The following is a 17,778-nucleotide window of genomic DNA, read 5'->3' on the forward strand; positions in this document are numbered from 1 at the left end:
CAATTTTACATGGTAATAGATGTTAGAGTATGTTAAGAAAAAAAAGATATAGGACCTATACCTGACCCCAGGATCAGCACTGATGTGGGCATAATGAGATGTTATTATATGCTATGTGTGCCAGGATAGAGATTCCTACTGCTCTCAAATCAGTTCTTATTTTTCTGAATCACAATGCAAGAAAGGGCAGAAAGAGCAACATCAAGCTGATTAGTTGCAGTTTGCACCTGTTAGTGAGCGGTCAGTAATGTTATAATGATTAAAATAAAAGGAGTTTGTTGTGTCACACTAATAAACATGGAAACTGGAAACGAACAACTGTTCTAGATTATTATTTATTTTTTTACTTACTTACTTCCGATTTTGATTTTTTAAGCCACTGATGGCTGATATTCATGATGTTATGTTAGAGGGCTGAAAACATTCTAATACTGTATGTGTAACTTATCATTACTGCTGTATTATGAAACTAGTGAATTTTTATGTCAGTAGTTTCAAATCTGTAATTCTGCCATGTCTTTTGTGATTTGTGATAGCCATTTAATATATTATTTGATTTGATTATTTGTAGGTAGTCTATTTACTTTTAGTTTCTCCTTCAAAAGATCATTCAATAAAGAATAATTAAGAAAGTAATCCAACTAATTAATGTTTCAAATGTTTTATATTTTAATATATATATTTTCCTTTTTCCATAATTTGTGTTGTGTAATGTGTTATGAATGTTATAGTGAAAAATAAATAGACCACAATGGACACTATGTCTAGGGGAGGTTTATATTGTGTCATCACTGAGTTAAAGTGTTGAGATAAAGCTACAGTTTTGGTTGGGAAGTAATCAGCCCCAGACTCTACTTAATACATTGCTATTGGTGGTGCTTTTGTTCTTGATCCCATTAAAAGATAATCCATATGTGGTTCTTCTCCAAACTGTTACCACGAAATAGGAGGAACGCCATTTATACAATGTTTTTGGGTAGGTGAGTATTATGAATCAGGAGACCCAAACCAGTGCACAAACCCATGTAAAATGGTTTAAATGGCTTGTAGTGGAAGATCTTACCTGACATTTAAAGATCTCTGACCCTCAACCCTATCTAACACATTTGAAATGAATAAATATACAGATTGTATAAGTATACAATGTACAGACTGTTGTTAAAAGAACATGCTACACAGTGTAAAAACATTCTACAGTATTGCAGCCATCAAATTCAATATTGCAAAGCTGCGTTTCCTCAGTTTAATATGTTTTCTTTGTTCCACTGTCGATAAAATATGTGATTATGTGATTTGCAAATCATTGTATTCTGGAATATTTATATCTACATTTTTTTAAATTGTTGATGTATACAGTACAGTGCGAAGGTTTAAGGCAGGTGTGAAGAAATGCTCTAAAATAAAGATGCTTTAAAAACATATACAGTATGTTTTATTTGGTTATTTTTTATCACTTCACAAAATTTTAAGGGAGCGAACAGAAGAATAAAATCGAGATGTAATCAATATTTAGTGTGACTACACTTTGGCTTTCTTACTTTTGCACTCTTGGTACACTTGCACAAAGTCAGGGAATTTGTAGAATCAGAGTCAGTTGTATGATTAACCAATGATACCAAGCAGGGGATAATGATCATTAGTTTTATATGTAGATTGAAACACAGTCATTAAGTGAAACAGAAACAGCTTTGTAGGAGGCTTCAAACTGGGTGAGGAACAGAAAAACTCTGCTACTAAGTTGAGGTTGTGAAAGACAGTTTCATGTCACAGGTCTTACACCATGGCAAACTGAGCACAGCAACAAGACAGAAGGTAGTTAAACTGCATCAGAAAGGTCTCTCGCAAAGATTTCAAAGCAGACTGGAGTTCCAGCTGTTCAGACCTTTTTGAAAATGCACAAAAATCAGGCAATATTGAGGACTGTAGATTCTTAATGCAGCAGATAAAAGACACATCATGCTTACTTCCTTTTGACATCGGAAGATGTCCAGCAGTGCCATCAGCAAGAACTGGTGGAAACCAGTGGTATACCTATTTACTGTCTAGAGAAAAAAATGGCCAAACGTGGTATTAATGAAAGAATTGAAGCCAAAAAGCCATATCTTCAACATGGAAACAAGGCTTAACGATTGATCTATGAACAAAAACACTGGAACTAGGGTGCAGAAAAATGGAAGCAGGTGCTTTGGCCTGATGAGTCCAGATCTGCAATATTCGGCTGCAGCAGGAGGCAGGTTATTTGCTGAAGAACTGGAGAGTGGTACAACAATGAGCATCTGCAGGTAACAGTGAAGCATGGTGGAGGTTCCTTTCAAGTTTGGGGCTGCATTTCTTTGAATAGAGTTGGAGAGATGGTCAGGATTTTGTCCTTAATTCTGAGAAATGCAGGCAGATCATTTTCCATCATGCAATACGATCAGGGAGGTGTTTGTTTGGCCCCAAATTTAGTCTGGACCAGGACAATGACCCCAAACATACAATGTCATTAAAAATTATCTTTAGTGCAGAGAAGATCCAGGAGCACTGATACTTATGGTTTAGCCCCCACAGAGCCCTGATCTCAACATCATTGAGTCTGTCTTGGATTACATGATGAAACAGAAGGATTTAAGGCAGTGTACAGCCACAGGTTTGGAAGCCCCATACCTGCCAAGTACCTGCAGGCAAAGGGTGGTCACACCAAATATTAATAAAAATCAATAGAGAAAGAGAATGAGAGAAAGAGAGAGAGAGAGAGAGAGAGATGGATTTTAAACTGCTACTGTTAACTGGTACTTTGATATGTTAACGTTAGCAAGTGACAAAGTGATGGGTGACCATTCATTCTCTATGTACACAAAGCTATGCCACACAAAGCTTTCATTTTAGCAACAGCAATAAATCGTGACAAGCGATATTTAAACAAGTCAAAGCAACAAATCAACAAATCTGCAAAAGAATTTTAGGAACAAACAAAAATAATAAATCTAACAAGAAAGTTGCAGGGATCGACAAATCATCTGTCAGTGAAGTAACATGTTTATTATTTCATTTTCTTAACAAATTGAACAGGTAATTTCTTGTATATATAAAAAATATATATATATATATATATATATATATATATATATATATATATATATATATATATATATATATATATACAGTGAGGAAAATAAGTATTTGAACACTCTGCTATTTTGCAAGTTCTCCCACTTAGAAATCATGGAGGGGTCTGAAATTGTCATCGTAGGTGCATGTCCACTGTGAGAGACATAATCTAAAAAAAAAAATCCAGAAATCACAATATATGATTTTTAAACTATTTATTTGTATGATACAGCTGCAAATAAGTATTTGAACACCTGAGAAAGTCAATGTTAATATTTGGTACAGGAGCCTTTGTTTGCAATTACAGAGGTCAAACGTTTCCTGTAGTTTTTCACCAGGTTTGCACACACTGCAGGAGGGATTTTGACCCACTCCTCCACACAGATCTTCTCTAGATCAGTCAGGTTTCTGGCCTGTCGCTGAGAAACACGGAGTTTGAGCTCCCTCCAAAGATTCTCTATTGGGTTTAGGTCTGGAGACTGGCTAGGCCACGCCAGAACCTTGATATGCTTCTTACAGTACCACTCCTTGGTTATCCTGGCTGTGTGCTTCGGGTCATTGTCATGTTGGAAGACCCAGCCTCGACCCATCTTCAATGCTCTAACTGAGGGAAGGAGGTTGTTCCCCAAAATCTCGCAATACATGGCCCCGGTCATCCTCTCCTTAATACAGTGCAGTCGCCCTGTCCCATGTGCAGAAAAACACCCCCAAAGCATGATGCTACCACCCCCATGCTTCACAGTAGGGATGGTGTTCTTGGGATGGTACTCATCATTCTTCTTCCTCCAAACACGTTTAGTGGAATTATGACCCAAAAGTTCTATTTTGGTCTCATCTGACCACATGACTTTCTCCCATGACTCCTCTGGATCATCCAAATGGTCATTGGCAAACTTAAGACGTGCCTGGACATGTGCTGGTTTAAGCAGGGAAACCTTCCGTGCCATGCATGATTTCAAACCATGACGTCTTAGTGTATTACCAACAGTAACCTTGGAAACGGTGGTCCCAGCTCTTTTCAGGTCATTGACCAGCTTCTCCTGTGTAGTTCTGGGCTGATTTCTCACCTTCCTTAGGATCATTGAGACCCCACGAGGTGAGATCTTGCATGGAGCCCCAGTCCGAGGGAGATTGACAGTCATGTTTAGCTTCTTCCATTTTCTAATGATTGCTCCAACAGTGGACCTTTTTTCACCAAGCTGCTTGGCAATTTCCCCGAAGCCCTTTCCAGCCTTGTGGAGGTGTACAATTTTGTCTCTAGTGTCTTTGGACAGCTCTTTGGTCTTGGCCATGTTAGTAGTTGGATTCTTACTGATTGTATGAGGTGGACAGGTGTCTTTATGCAGCTAACGACCTCAAACAGGTGCATCTAATTTAGGATAATAAATGTAGTGTAGGTGGACATTTTAAAGGCAGACTAACAGGTCTTTGAGGGTCAGAATTTTAGCTGATAGACAGGTGTTCAAATACTTATTTGCAGCTGTATCATACAAATAAATTGTTAAAAAATCATATATTGTGATTTCTGGATTATTTTTTTTAGATTATGTCTCTCACAGTGGACATGCACCTACGATGACAATTTCAGACCCCTCCATGATTTCTAAGTGGGAGAACTTGCAAAATAGCAGCGTGTTCAAATACTTATTTTCCTCACTGTATATATATATATATATATATATATATATATATATATATATATATATATATATATATATATATATATATATATATATATATATATATATATATATAAAATACTTGACAGGCCACATGCACAAGTGTTATGATTATTAGAGATAGATTACTATTGACTTTAAACATATGGATTTGGGCAACGCTGGACTTTAACATTCCTTTTAGCAGTAATTTCTTGCAGCAAAGGTCAACTTTTTCCATAGTCTGGAGTGCACAAGTGTCCCAAATGTGTGTGCTTAAAGGAAATGTGTCAGAGGGTTTCATGTGACCAGGATTTGTATTTGTGTGTGTGTGTGTGTGTGTGTGTGTGTGTGTGTGTGTGTGTGTGTGTGTGTGTGTATGTGTGTGTGTGTGTGTGTGTGTGTGTGTGTGTGTGTGTGTCGAGGGACAGCATGGGGTTTTAGCACATGTAGCGGTGCTGACTCTGCCGTGGTTGGAGTGTTTTTCACTTGATAACTTAGCTGGATTCCAGGATGTCCTGCAGACTCTGCAGTCAATAACACAACATTCTCTCTCTATCTTCTGTCTCTCTCTCTCTCTCTCTCTCTCTCTCTCTCTCTCTCTCTCTCTCTCTCTCTCTCTCGCACGCGCGTATGCGCACACGCATAAAAACATACACATGAAGTGAATATACAGATATGTACTCATTCTGGTGTTGAATTTGCTCTGCACTCATCCACCCCACCCTCTTAATATGTTTTAAAATCACATGCAACACACACAGTTCTCACACCGATTGCACTGTACAACATCCCTGCTCTGTTTCTGACCTTCATCCAAAACTCTTGATTGGATCAGTTGTGCAACAAGTGAGGGAAAAAAATGCAGAAATGCAGGCCTCAGAAAAAAGTCAAACTATGAGCTGTTATGGTTACGAGGCCGTGCATTGCTGGGGGCTACGGGCAATGCAGCTCCACAGGGATGGGGCCAGCATCTGATTGGTTACAGCTTTCTCAACCTGAGAACTGATTGGATCGCAGGGCACAGTGAAAGGATCGGAAAGCCATGACCATGAGGTGAAAGGTCAATGTGATGAGTATGTGTTCTGACAGGTTGAGCCTGCGGTGGGCATAAGCCCCGGGTTCCTGCCAGATGTTTCAGCTGTTTTTCTTTCATCTTTTTTTTTTTACTTGTATTTCTATATTTTAACAGCAGATCTGATTGTGTAGAAAAATGAGAAAGGTTAATGACTAAAACAAGAGGGAATTAAACCACAGATGAAGAGATTTATTTTAGGCTTGCTTAGTAATGGCTCAAACAACAAGCACTATATAACAAAGGGCTGACTGGTTTAAGCTGATAACTCATGTAACCATCAACTACTTCTGCTGTGAAGAGTCTCAAAACAAATAATATTAAAGTGGTTGTATTAAAAAAGTAAGGTTCTACTCAAATTAGCTAAGAACAAAAATCTGAGGCAGCACTGGGAATACAATTGGCAAAACTAGACAATTAAAATAAAATGGGGGGGGGGGGCGACCAGGTGATGTTTTTTTAAACATGAATTGACAATTTTAATGAATTTCTGCAATTTAGCTCAACTAATAAGTTATTAATTGCTAAATAACTACTCAGTCAGCTGACGAAAGCAGTACTGGATGTGTAGCAAAACCGTTAATTTTAAACAGTTAAATTCGATAAAAGGGTCACAGCTTTAAAGATTGATCAGTTAAGGAAAATGTTTAAAATAGGATTGATTGTGCAGTGTTGTTAAAATAGTCATGAAGTTTGTTCTACTGGTTATGACTGACACGGCCTTTCTGCTCTCTCATACTCAATTTCTCAAACTCTCTCCTGAGAGCTGGTTTGGAAAAATAAATATTTTTAGCAATTGCACTACTAAACTGCCTGTCAGTCTCTCTCTCTCTCTCTCTCTCTCTCTCTCTCTCTCTCTCTCTCTCTCTCTCTATCTCTCTCTCGCTATCCCTTTCTGTTACTTTCCGCTTTTTTCCATTTGCTCTCGAGTCCATGGGAAAAGCTCGTCTCTCCACCCGGGTTTCTCACTCTTCCACTTGACTTCCATAGGCTTGCCATGGCAGCCCATCGACAAACCAACTTCCCCCCTGGGAGAGGGTTTCCATAGCAACTGCCTGTACCGAAGCCGTTCGGCGAAAAAAGGCTTTCGCTCGGGCGTCCAGGGTTTCTCGCTGCCATGCCCTTCTTTTGGCAGGAGGAACAAGAGAGCAAGAGAGAAAGAAGCATAGGAAGCAGGAAGGAAGAATGACAGAAAATGGAGGTGTCAAGAGGTGTGTGATGGAAAAAGGCTAAAAATTAATAGCAGCAAATGAAAGGGAAAGTGGAGAGAGACGAGTACTCTGGGGCAGGGGAAAGATGAAGGAGAGATAGTGAGATTATCCCGGGGCCATGTGGCATCCCTGCTGCGTTAATGTGTATTTAAACAGTCTGAGCTGCAAGAGTCCAGACTAAAGATACAAAGATTATCCTGATTCTGTGTGTACAAGTGTGTAAGAGTGTGTTTATGAGTGTGTACAGCTTCAGCTATACATATTTAAACCACAGATTACATTTAAACTTGTGTTTAGTGTCTTTATTTCTGTACATTTGTAGCGTTTTGAGGATTAGTGCTGCAATTTGTAATCGATCATCAGAACGCCGCAATAATGACTTTTACATCGGCATGTGCATGCTTTCATTTAAAATGTCACCGGAGACAAAGAAACATTGCATTTCAATTTTAATTTAATATTCATTTCAGTCTATTTGAATATCAACGTGTTTTCAATGTTGCATTGGTACAGACAGAAAATAAAAACAGTAGCAATGTTGTTTGTATGTATTAGAGGTTGACTGTTTTCGGATTTTACAGATACTGATAGCTTGCTAGGTTGGATTGTACTTGCCGATAACTGAATAATATATCCGATTTAACCGATCCATTTTTAAATGGATACTGGATAAAAAACAAACATAACACTCCATGTAAAATAGTACTGAACTTTATTACAAAAATAACAAACAGTACTGAATCATGAAAATGTCCTAATTTAAATAAATATGGATATATAAATTAAATTAATAAATATTGAGAAAAATAAAAGACACATTGAAACTGAAACAAAAAGTAACACTGCAAGTTAATAAAAACAGTTACATCCAAAATGAATAAAAAAGACAGATCAAATAAATAGCATATGGTGTCAGGGATTCGCCTCTAGAGGCAGCTCTCATACTGAATAATTCAACCAGGAAAAACTATCGGCATGTATTTTTGCTGATAGCTAATAGTTACAACAATCAACTATCAGTGCAGATTAATTGGCAAAAACTATGAATCGGTCGACCTCTAGTTTGTATCATATAACTCATAAGTATTGCAGATATATTTCTATTTTTTTCTAGCACAAATCTCGCCTAATTTTACACCCTGATTCTAAGGTTTAAAGAAGACTATCTTACATATTCATGCAAAAATAATTCACTAATCCCACATAAATGCATTCACTGCCTTCACCAGTTGTAAAACCTGTGCACTGTGAAACACCATTGGAGATTTACTAATTACACATTGCCCAATATTACTTTGGTTTTTATAATTAATTAAAAACAGGTCTGTAATTTTGTAAATACTTTCCTAATATTAATTTGTTTTTTGTTATTAATTAAAAACAGGTCTGTAATTTTGTAAATACTTTCCTAATATTAATTTGGTTTTTATAATTAATTAAAAAAAAGGTCTGTAATTTTGTAAACACATGGGGGATGTGTATAAAGTATATGACATTTTGTTTGCAAATGATCTAACAAATGACTAGGGTAATGAGAAATGTGTTTTAGGATACTGACAGTTCATTTGCATTTTGTTTCTGTTTTATTCCTCTCTCCATCCTGCTATCCTTCTCTTGTGCCAGGTCATTTATTAGTTTGTCTGTTTGTCAAAATTTGCAAGTCCAAGTCTAGTTCTCTATATTTGGTGCCACTGTACTTGGCTTAGATCTTTAAGTATAGATTATTCCTTGTGTGATACCACCATGTCTGGCTGGGATTTCTGGTCATGTGGTGTATTCCCGCCTCATGCACAGTGTGATCCGAATTTAGTGCATTGAAATACGTAAATATGTTCAGTAAAAAGTGACACTTGTTGTGAAAGGCCAAAAGGAAATACAGCCAGTAAAATTTATCTCGTCATGAAGATTATACTACTACAATATTGTTTTAAAATGTGCAGTGATACTTGCATCAAGGTGAAAAAAAAACATAATGTAGGCTACTGAAATCTAAGATATAGTTGCATTACAATGCATAAAGATTTGGTTTATAATCACATCACGTCACCAGGAATGAAAATCAAATCAAACGCTGAGGGCTCTACAAATTCTGTGCTCATAGCATGCGATAAGCTAACGACAACATGTTTATTTGTCTATAGTTGCAAACCTGGACACACACAAGCATCTACACTATACACACTGTCTGCCCTGTATATGTCAGAATTCTGGAACGGAGAATAATAATTGCGTCCCACACTTGCAGCAGAAGACGGGATTGTTGCATTCGTGTAAGGAAAGCGGCGGTGGCGTGACGAGGCATCCTTGTTACGTATCTGTGTGTGTGTGTGTGCCTCGGGTGGCGTAGTGATGCTCTGCTGCTAAAAATAGACAGGGCTCTCTTTAGTCGTTAAAGTTCATTTTCTCCTCTGCCTGACTGCTGTTCTAACCTGCACACATGGAGTGCTTAAGGCTCCTGCTGTGCTTACACACAAGAGACATTACACATACTTTTGCACACACATACACATACACACTCACGCTACACACGAGTATAAACATATCTAAGAGCACCTGAGCCAAAGCTAATTGAATTTAGTTTGTTGTCATGCGGTTTACTGCGGTGAACCGAATTCCTGGTAGAACTGAATGACAACAATATTACGATGATATGCATATTTACGACAGTTCGTTCAGGTTCGCTGTGCACTATTGTGAGATATTTAAGTTGACGCTAGACTACACTGGGATTTTAGTCATCTGTGTGTCATGTTTAACAACACGTCATGCTTAGTACACCATCATCCATCCTGTTTGAGTTAAGATTAACTGCAAAAATATGTGCAAATCGTCATTCGTCTCTCTCTCTCTCTCTCTCTCTCTCTCTCTCTCTCTCTCTCTCTCTCTCTCTCTCTCTCTCTCTTTCTCTCTCTCTCTCTCTCTCTCTCTCTCTCTCTCTCTCTCTCTCTCTCTCTCTCTTTCTCTCTTTCTCTCTCTGTCTCTCTGTCTCTGTCTCTGTTTCTCTCTCTTTCAGCCATCCATGAGTTCCCTGAAGACATTTTTACTAAGGAACAGAGGAAGAGAGGGGCCGTGCTTCTGCATGTGCTATGTGTAAGTTAATCACACAATACACTTCTCTTCAATGCTGCCACAAACCCCTCCCTAGAGCTTCTATTATAAGAGATTATACACAATGGATGATTTTAAATGCATGCACTAAATAAAACCAAAAAGCAAACACATAGCATTGAGTCTAAAATAACTTTCTTACTATTATCCTGAAATCACTAACTCAGAAATATGCAATTAAAGGTCTGTTTTTTTTTTTTTTTATCACAAAGGTTCAGATAAGCAACTAACATGACTGAGCAGTTTAAAAAAGGCAATTCAAAATCTGTAATGTACCTGTTTTAATCAGAGTCACCGACTCAGAACAGAGCTACACTATATGGACAAAAAAAATTGGGGCACCTGATTTTCCCAGCCCTATGTGGTTTTTCTCCAAACTGTCCCCATACAATTGTATAGGATGTCTTGGAGGTGGTATCATACAATTTTTCCTTCACTCAAGCTAGGAGACCCGAACCTGTTTCAGCATGACAATGCCCCTGTGCATAAAACCAGCTCCATAAAGATATGCTTTACATGGGACGTTACAGGGCCTCCTCACCCTACATAATTACCTGACTTTACTAACACCCTTGTGGCTGAATGAGCACTTATCTTTACAAGCACAATACAAACTTTAGTGGAACATCTTCCCAGAAGAGTGGAGGCTACTATAACCGCAAATGGGGACTAAATTTGGAATGTGATGTTCAAAAAGCACATGCAAATCTTATGGTCAGGTGCCCACAAACTTTTGTTCATACAGTATAAATACATACTCTCTGTTTTTCTTTCTGAATTTCTTTCTTTCTTTTCTTTTCGTTCTAAACTTCATTGACTCAATATGTTTTGAAATTTTAACTGGAAATGTTGTGCCTTACAGCTTTAACAGTTTTTCTCCTTAATGATGGCACATATCTATTTAGGTTTTTTTTCTACTTAATCACTAATGTCATCCTACTACTGACTAAAAGTTCTTCATCAGGGAAACATTCGCCAAATAAGCAAAATTTTCAGTTTGTATGCATATAAGGTTTTCATGTTTAAATCCATTTTTTGGTCATTTTGAATGTATTGAAAAAATATATGAATAACACCTACAGTATATACAAATAAAACAAAAGTAAATCGCTAAATGAGGAACCTGGCTCTTTACTTAATATTCTTTCTCTTCCAGGCCATTTATATGTTCTACGCTCTCGCTATCGTCTGCGATGACTACTTCGTCCCCTCCCTGGAGAAGATCTCGGAGGTGAGAAAGTCTAATGGAGGGTGCCATATGAGCAGCCATGTGCTGACAGCTCAATTTGTTCCCTTTCCCTCATTTGAGATGTTAGCACAACGTGTCACCAAATCTAGTTAAAGGTCTTGGGGAGCATCTGGAAATTACAGTCCCCTTCAGACAGGCATTTTTTCCCCTTCAAATAGGGCTTTTTTTCAACCAAAGGTAATGCTGCTTTTGTGTGGAGCGATTGCACTAAAAGGAGCTTAGGCAAAGAAATGAGATTGAGCCGAGTCATAATCTTGTGAGATATGTGCCTTGTTTTGGGGATGCTTTTTTTCACACAGAGTCTCTTAATTGACCTCCATTTTTACCACTGTGCTGTGTTAAGGATGTTATGTAGGCTGTCTGACTGCATAATCATCTGTAGTGTTTCTCTTCATTTGCCTCAGAACCTGCAATTGAGTGAGGATGTGGCCGGGGCTACGTTCATGGCTGCTGGAAGCTCTGCTCCTGAGCTTTTCACTTCTCTGATTGGTCAGTTCAGAGGTCACTTCTATGTCATGATCACTTTTGGCATTTGATCACTTTTCTGTAACACAAACATTGAGTATTAAACGAAAAGACCTTTAACCCGGTCTGGGAACTAGGCCATTTAGAGGAATTAGAACCAGAAAATGTGTATGTGTTCTGAATTATTTTATAGACATGTAAATTGTTGTTTTTGTACATTGCAACTTGCATCAATCACTTTGCATTACTGTTACATGACAAACTGTAATTTCAAATGAGTAAAATGAATGCATATATATATTATATTATTATATGTCTACACATTCTTCTTCATTGATCACACAAGATTGTAGAATCTTGAATATATTAATCTCCATTAATCAGTTAAGCGATGATGTAATCCTTCTGGCAGATCTGAGTACTGCATAAAAACCATTTCAAAGCATCATGACTGTTTATAAGCCTCTAATCATAGCCTCGGTTTGATTGACAGGTGTATTCATCACTAAGGGGGATGTGGGAGTGGGAACAATTGTCGGGTCAGCTGTTTTCAACATCCTCGTCATCATCGGAGTGTGTGGCATCTTCGCTGGTCAGGTAACTGTCTGTTCCATCTGTTTTAATTAACACACACACGTAGATGTCGGAAGCAGGAAAAGTAGGCGGACATGTTTGTAAACTACTAAATACATACATTTTGTTTTGACATGACAGGGGATGCTGTTCTATGAAAATAACCAACCGCAAAGTAAAATTTCAGATGCTACCCTGAAGATTCTTTTCCTATAATGACACATTTTATAGTCTTATATCACGACAGCAATTTTCAATAATATCAAAATATGTATTAAAGAATGTGTAGTATGTTTGATCCTTTTATAGTTACATTAAATGGTGCAGAAACTCTTTGAAACTAAACCTTTCTGTTATTAAAACTTTATATTGTGGAAAAAGTCCCTATTAAATCAAAAATGAAGTTTTGTAGCTTTTTCTATGAACATGTTACATAAGCTAGTGTGCTCCAACACAATGTCAAAATGACCAACTTAACAACTTTAATGACATCATTCTGATGACATTACAAAAATTAATAACTTTTATGACATTAAGCACTTCATCTCCTCTTTGGATTTTCTGTCCATTCAGATGCCTTCAAGAATCTGAAGTGTTCTGCTCCAACATTGCCAATGTCACTGTTAGGCAAATGAAATCGTTTTCTCAAGCACGAGTTATAAAATGTGTTTTAGGCTGATCGAACTTGTGCGTTTTATTCAGTTTTCCAAATGTTCATGGAAATGTTGTGAAAAAAAAATAAAAAATCAAGTTATTGTCATTGCTCTGGCTCATGTCCATAGTAATATTAATATTGGTAATATATTAGCCATGGTATTGGCCATGGTAATATTTGTGAATATGTTCCATCCTAAATTCCTGTCTCATCGTAAAAATGACATCAAGACAGTTAAAAGCTCCTTATTTTGCATGCACGTGACATGTATTTTAAGGAGTACAAAACTTTGTTTTGAAGCCACTGTACTGTATAGCCTTATTACGGCTTTATTTGTGTAAAGCTGCTTTGAGACAGTGTCCATTGTAAAAAGCGCTATATAATTTTATTTAATTGAATTGACATGAACAATGAGCCTCCTACTTCTGCATTTATATTTTTTGTGATAGAAGGGTATATGCAAGAGTGAACGGGAAAGTTTTTAGGACTGTGGTGAGACTTGCGATGTTGTACGGTTTAGAGACAGTGGCACTGAGTAAAAGACAGGAGGTGGAGCTGGAGCTAGCAGAGCTGATGTTGAGATTTTCATTGGGATTGACGAGGATGGACAGGATTAGAAACGAGTTTATTAAAGGGGCCGGGCATGTTGGATGTTTTCGGGACAAAATGAGAGAGGCTCGATTGAGACAGTTTGGACATGTGCAGAGGAGGGACATGGGGTATATCGGTAGGAGAATGCTGAGGATGTAGCCGCCAGGAAGGTGGAAAAGTGGAAGGCCAAAGAGGAGGTTTATGAATGTGGTGAGGGAAGACATGCAGGTAGTTGGATTGAAAGAGGCAGATGTAGAGGACAGGGGGTATGGAGACGGATGATCCGCTGTGGCGACCCCTAATGGGAGAAGCCAAAAGAAGCTATAGTGAGACATCTTAAACTACTTTTTTAGATAAAACAGAAATCATACAAAAATCTATATAAGGGATACAAGAAAGGTGTTTGGGTTAGGGTTAGGGTTAGGGTTTTGCTTTTGCCTTGTGCCACTTTTATCTAGTTGTGAGCCAAAAGAAAGCACAAAGAGCAAAGTTATACATTATTAAAATCAGAAAAAGGGACAAGATGAGCTGTGCATTACTATTTAAAACTTCCTTATGGTTTGCATTGCATACATCATAATTATTTGTAATATTATATATTCATATATCTATAGTTTATTATTATTATTATATCTGAGTATATATAGTATTTTAAGCATCTTTTCTTTCTTTCTTTCTGATCAGTGATTACATTCTTAAAACTTGCTTTTGCTTGTACAGTTATTAGAACTATTGATACTGGTATTGGGTATCCCTCTGATGTGCATGTACTCAGATACCATGTGATACTACTACTTGACATGAGGATAGTGTTTGCTGATGCATTACTAAAAAGACAACAGTAAATGACATCAATTGGACATCATTTTATGCGAATATTGTTGGCAATCCAAGCAAAGCAGACACCCTGAGTGTCCCTGAGGAAGAACTATGAGACGATTTATACAATATGGAAAAAAGTACTGGGACACCTTTTTTTTTCCAGTAATAAGTGGTTCTCCCCCCAACTGTTACTGCAATTTGAAAGAACACATTTCTAGTATAAACACATAGTTTGTCTTTTAATGCAGTATCATTTAATTTTTCATTTATTTGGACTAGAAGACCTGTTCCAGCATGAATATATGGTGTACATGGGTTTTTAGTTTAAGATTCTGAGTTGCCAGTTATAGAGCTCTGACCGCTATTGTACTGAACACATTTGAGATGATTGGAACGCTGACTGCACCGCAGGTCTCCTCACCCTGCATCAGTACCTGACTTTACAAACACCCTTGGGGTGAATGAGCATAAATTTCCATTAACCACTGAAATCTAGTGAAATATCTTCCCAGAAGAGTGGAGGTTATTAAAACAGAGAATGGGGAATGAATATGGAATATAATGTTTAAAAAGCACCCATGAATCGCATGGTCGGGGGTCCATTAACTTTTGTCCATATACTTCTATAAGCACCAAACACTGAGGCACAGATGCTTTCTTTTCCCTCAGCCACCAAGGTTTACGCTTCATTGATAGCACTTACTGTAAGCTTATTGCAAATGACAATGCTTGCTGATGTATTTTAATAACGCTCTGTATTATAGTATTGACAGCTAAACAACAGTGCCCTTCACTAATATTGCCACCCATGCTAAATATGAACAAAGAAGGTTGTGAGAATGCTTGTTAGTGAGCCTATGTGTTACCACATATTTATAACCTATGAAACAGACAAAATGTTCACTTAGAGTGTACTTACTTTTGTTGCCAGACACTAATGGCTGTATGTTGGTGGAATTTTCTGAGGACAGTAAATTTATACTGCTTAAAAAGCTGCACATTGACTACTCTAAAATATATCCAAGTTTCATTTCCATAGTATTGTCACTTTAGAAGATAAACTAAAATGGTTGCGGAAACGTGAGGGATGTACTCACTTATGGGAGATACTGTATATTAGCATGAGGGACTTTTTATACAAACACGGGAGATGGAAGTGCACCAGTAGAATGTACATCTTTCAGTATGGCGTCAAATTACGCAAAAATGCATAGTACTGAGTGCAATGTTATTAATTGTTCTGAGAGTTGTGGAGTCCCAGCGTGTTACAGATGGTGCAACGATATAATTTTTTCATGTATTCACATTTCATTTGACTTAATATAGATTTTATTTTACTTTAATCTTTTCTTTCATTTTACTGTGAGCAGCTGCAATCCAACAATTTCCCTATAGGATCAATCAATTATACTGATTCTAAATCTGTGACCTATCCAAATATTCATCTTATCAAGGACAATCGTTTCTCGAATTTTGTACAGACAGTGAAGCGTGTCCAGTAACGACTTTTGCACCATCAAGCACCGCTCAATTTTCGTCTGTAAATGTCACATTCTAGTTGCATTTTATGCTTAAGCCTGAAGCCATAAGCCTAAGAAAAGAATCATCTAAGCAAAAAATTATTTTCTTTCCCTCTTTGTGCTAGAACTTTCTTTTTACCGGTGTTAGCATACCTGCATTAGTATGCATGAGCTGTTTCTGCCTGAAACATGAGTGACAGTGTGTGATCAGTAATGTGAATCTCGTTCTCTCGCTCACAGGCGGTGGCTCTTACCTGGTGGTCTCTGTTCCGAGACTCACTCTACTACATCTTCTCCGTTCTGGCTTTGATCTTGGTGAGTGTACGTGCCTGTGTATGTGCGAGAGAGCGAGAGAGAGATAAACGTCCCTGCGATTAAACTGAACAGTAGTCAAGCCAGACAAATGTTTGATTCTTTAATAAAATACACTTCTGAATAAAACTGATAAAATCCTGATTTGAAATATTTAATAATAACTGATGCTTGTTGCCATTAATTTGCTGCCTTTATTCATTTTTCTGAACTGCTCCTTCTAGGTCATCTACGATGGGTGTGTTGTGTGGTAAGTCTAATTACAGCCCTTCATTACTTTTACATATGAATGAATGCATCAAACAGGCTTATTACCTCTGCGCTATGCTTACAGGGAACAGCGTGCGCAATCAGCGAACATTATTTCCTCTTGTATAACAGCAAGTGTAGTCAATTGAGCATCGCTGTGGATGCTTCACACAGCATTTGTCATTCTTTGGTCCAAACGAACCGACTCCAAATAGAGCATGTATCTGGCACTAACCTTTATTTATCCGTCTTGTGAACTCTCTTTCAGGTGGGAGTCCATACTTCTGATTTCCATGTACGGAGTTTACATTCTCATCATGAAGTGAGTGCAAAAGTTTACATACCCCTTTGGACACATGGAAGAAAACACATATTACATCAAGACATTTAGGCCCTGATTTACTAAGTAAGGAATAAAACAACAGGACGTGGTGTTATGGTCAACGAAAAAACTTCTCATAGAACAATTATATTAAATGTTTTTTTTATCTGTTTACGTGCAGCTTTGAGCAGCTACAGATCCCTCTGTCCGGTGTTGCTATAGAACGCATTTGAATGACCACATTCAATATGAATTTGTAATTTGCTTAAACTACGAGCTAGAACTATGGAAAATAAACGAATACCCTCTGACCGATCGGATATGAGAAGTCAGCAGTTGTACATCACCTCATTGACGAAGGCAAATGAAATGCAAATGAAATTTCCGCTCAGTCCGTTTATTGCAGGTAATCCAAACAAAAAGTCTAATTAGAAGAATATCATGTGCAACACTGGGAGAGGAAGCAGAATATAAATGAGATTTATGTGTTCGATAAATGTTTCCAGTAACTCCTGTGAGTTTGTAAAAAAATGTATCACTGTGAAAAGAGTAAAAAAAATAAAGTAAAGTAAATAAATACTAAAGAAACTGTATTGATTAATGTTAAACATGTAATGTTCTGATTAGCACATTTCAGGTTTTTAATTTTTGGACATGTGCATTGCAGTACATGTACATTGTAATTCTTGTGTGTGTTTCTCACAAAAGTCACAAAAGAGTCACAAAAGCTTTTTATAAAATAAAAGCGCTATACAAATAAAAATAAATTGAATTTAGTTTTTACATGAAATAGAATACACAAATAGACTTTCTAATTCCAATATACAGTATAGTATACATTATGTAGTGAAAATAAACTTTCAATATTGCACATTGTG

General features: G+C 37.3%; 1 protein-coding gene across 2 annotated transcripts in view; it reads left to right on the plus strand.

Annotated features, from left to right (window-relative positions):
- LOC310720712 (sodium/potassium/calcium exchanger 3) overlaps nucleotides 1-17,778 on the plus strand; it is a 45,287-nt gene that overhangs the window by 18,100 nt on the left and 9,409 nt on the right. For both annotated transcript variants that reach the window (XR_014531806.1, XM_083531606.1), the window contains exons 3-9: nucleotides 10,048-10,124; nucleotides 11,299-11,373; nucleotides 11,796-11,880; nucleotides 12,350-12,453; nucleotides 16,258-16,332; nucleotides 16,554-16,579; nucleotides 16,847-16,900. Coding sequence is in view for 1 of the 2 variants with exons in the window: in XM_083531606.1 (XP_083387732.1) it covers nucleotides 10,048-10,124; nucleotides 11,299-11,373; nucleotides 11,796-11,880; nucleotides 12,350-12,453; nucleotides 16,258-16,332; nucleotides 16,554-16,579; nucleotides 16,847-16,900 (496 nt within the window). In the remaining variant the exon portion in view is untranslated. The remainder of the gene's footprint in view (nucleotides 1-10,047; nucleotides 10,125-11,298; nucleotides 11,374-11,795; nucleotides 11,881-12,349; nucleotides 12,454-16,257; nucleotides 16,333-16,553; nucleotides 16,580-16,846; nucleotides 16,901-17,778) is intronic.

The sequence above is a fragment of the Silurus aristotelis genome (genome assembly GCF_946808225.1).
Source record: "Silurus aristotelis genome assembly, chromosome: 26".
NCBI lineage: Eukaryota > Metazoa > Chordata > Actinopteri > Siluriformes > Siluridae > Silurus > Silurus aristotelis.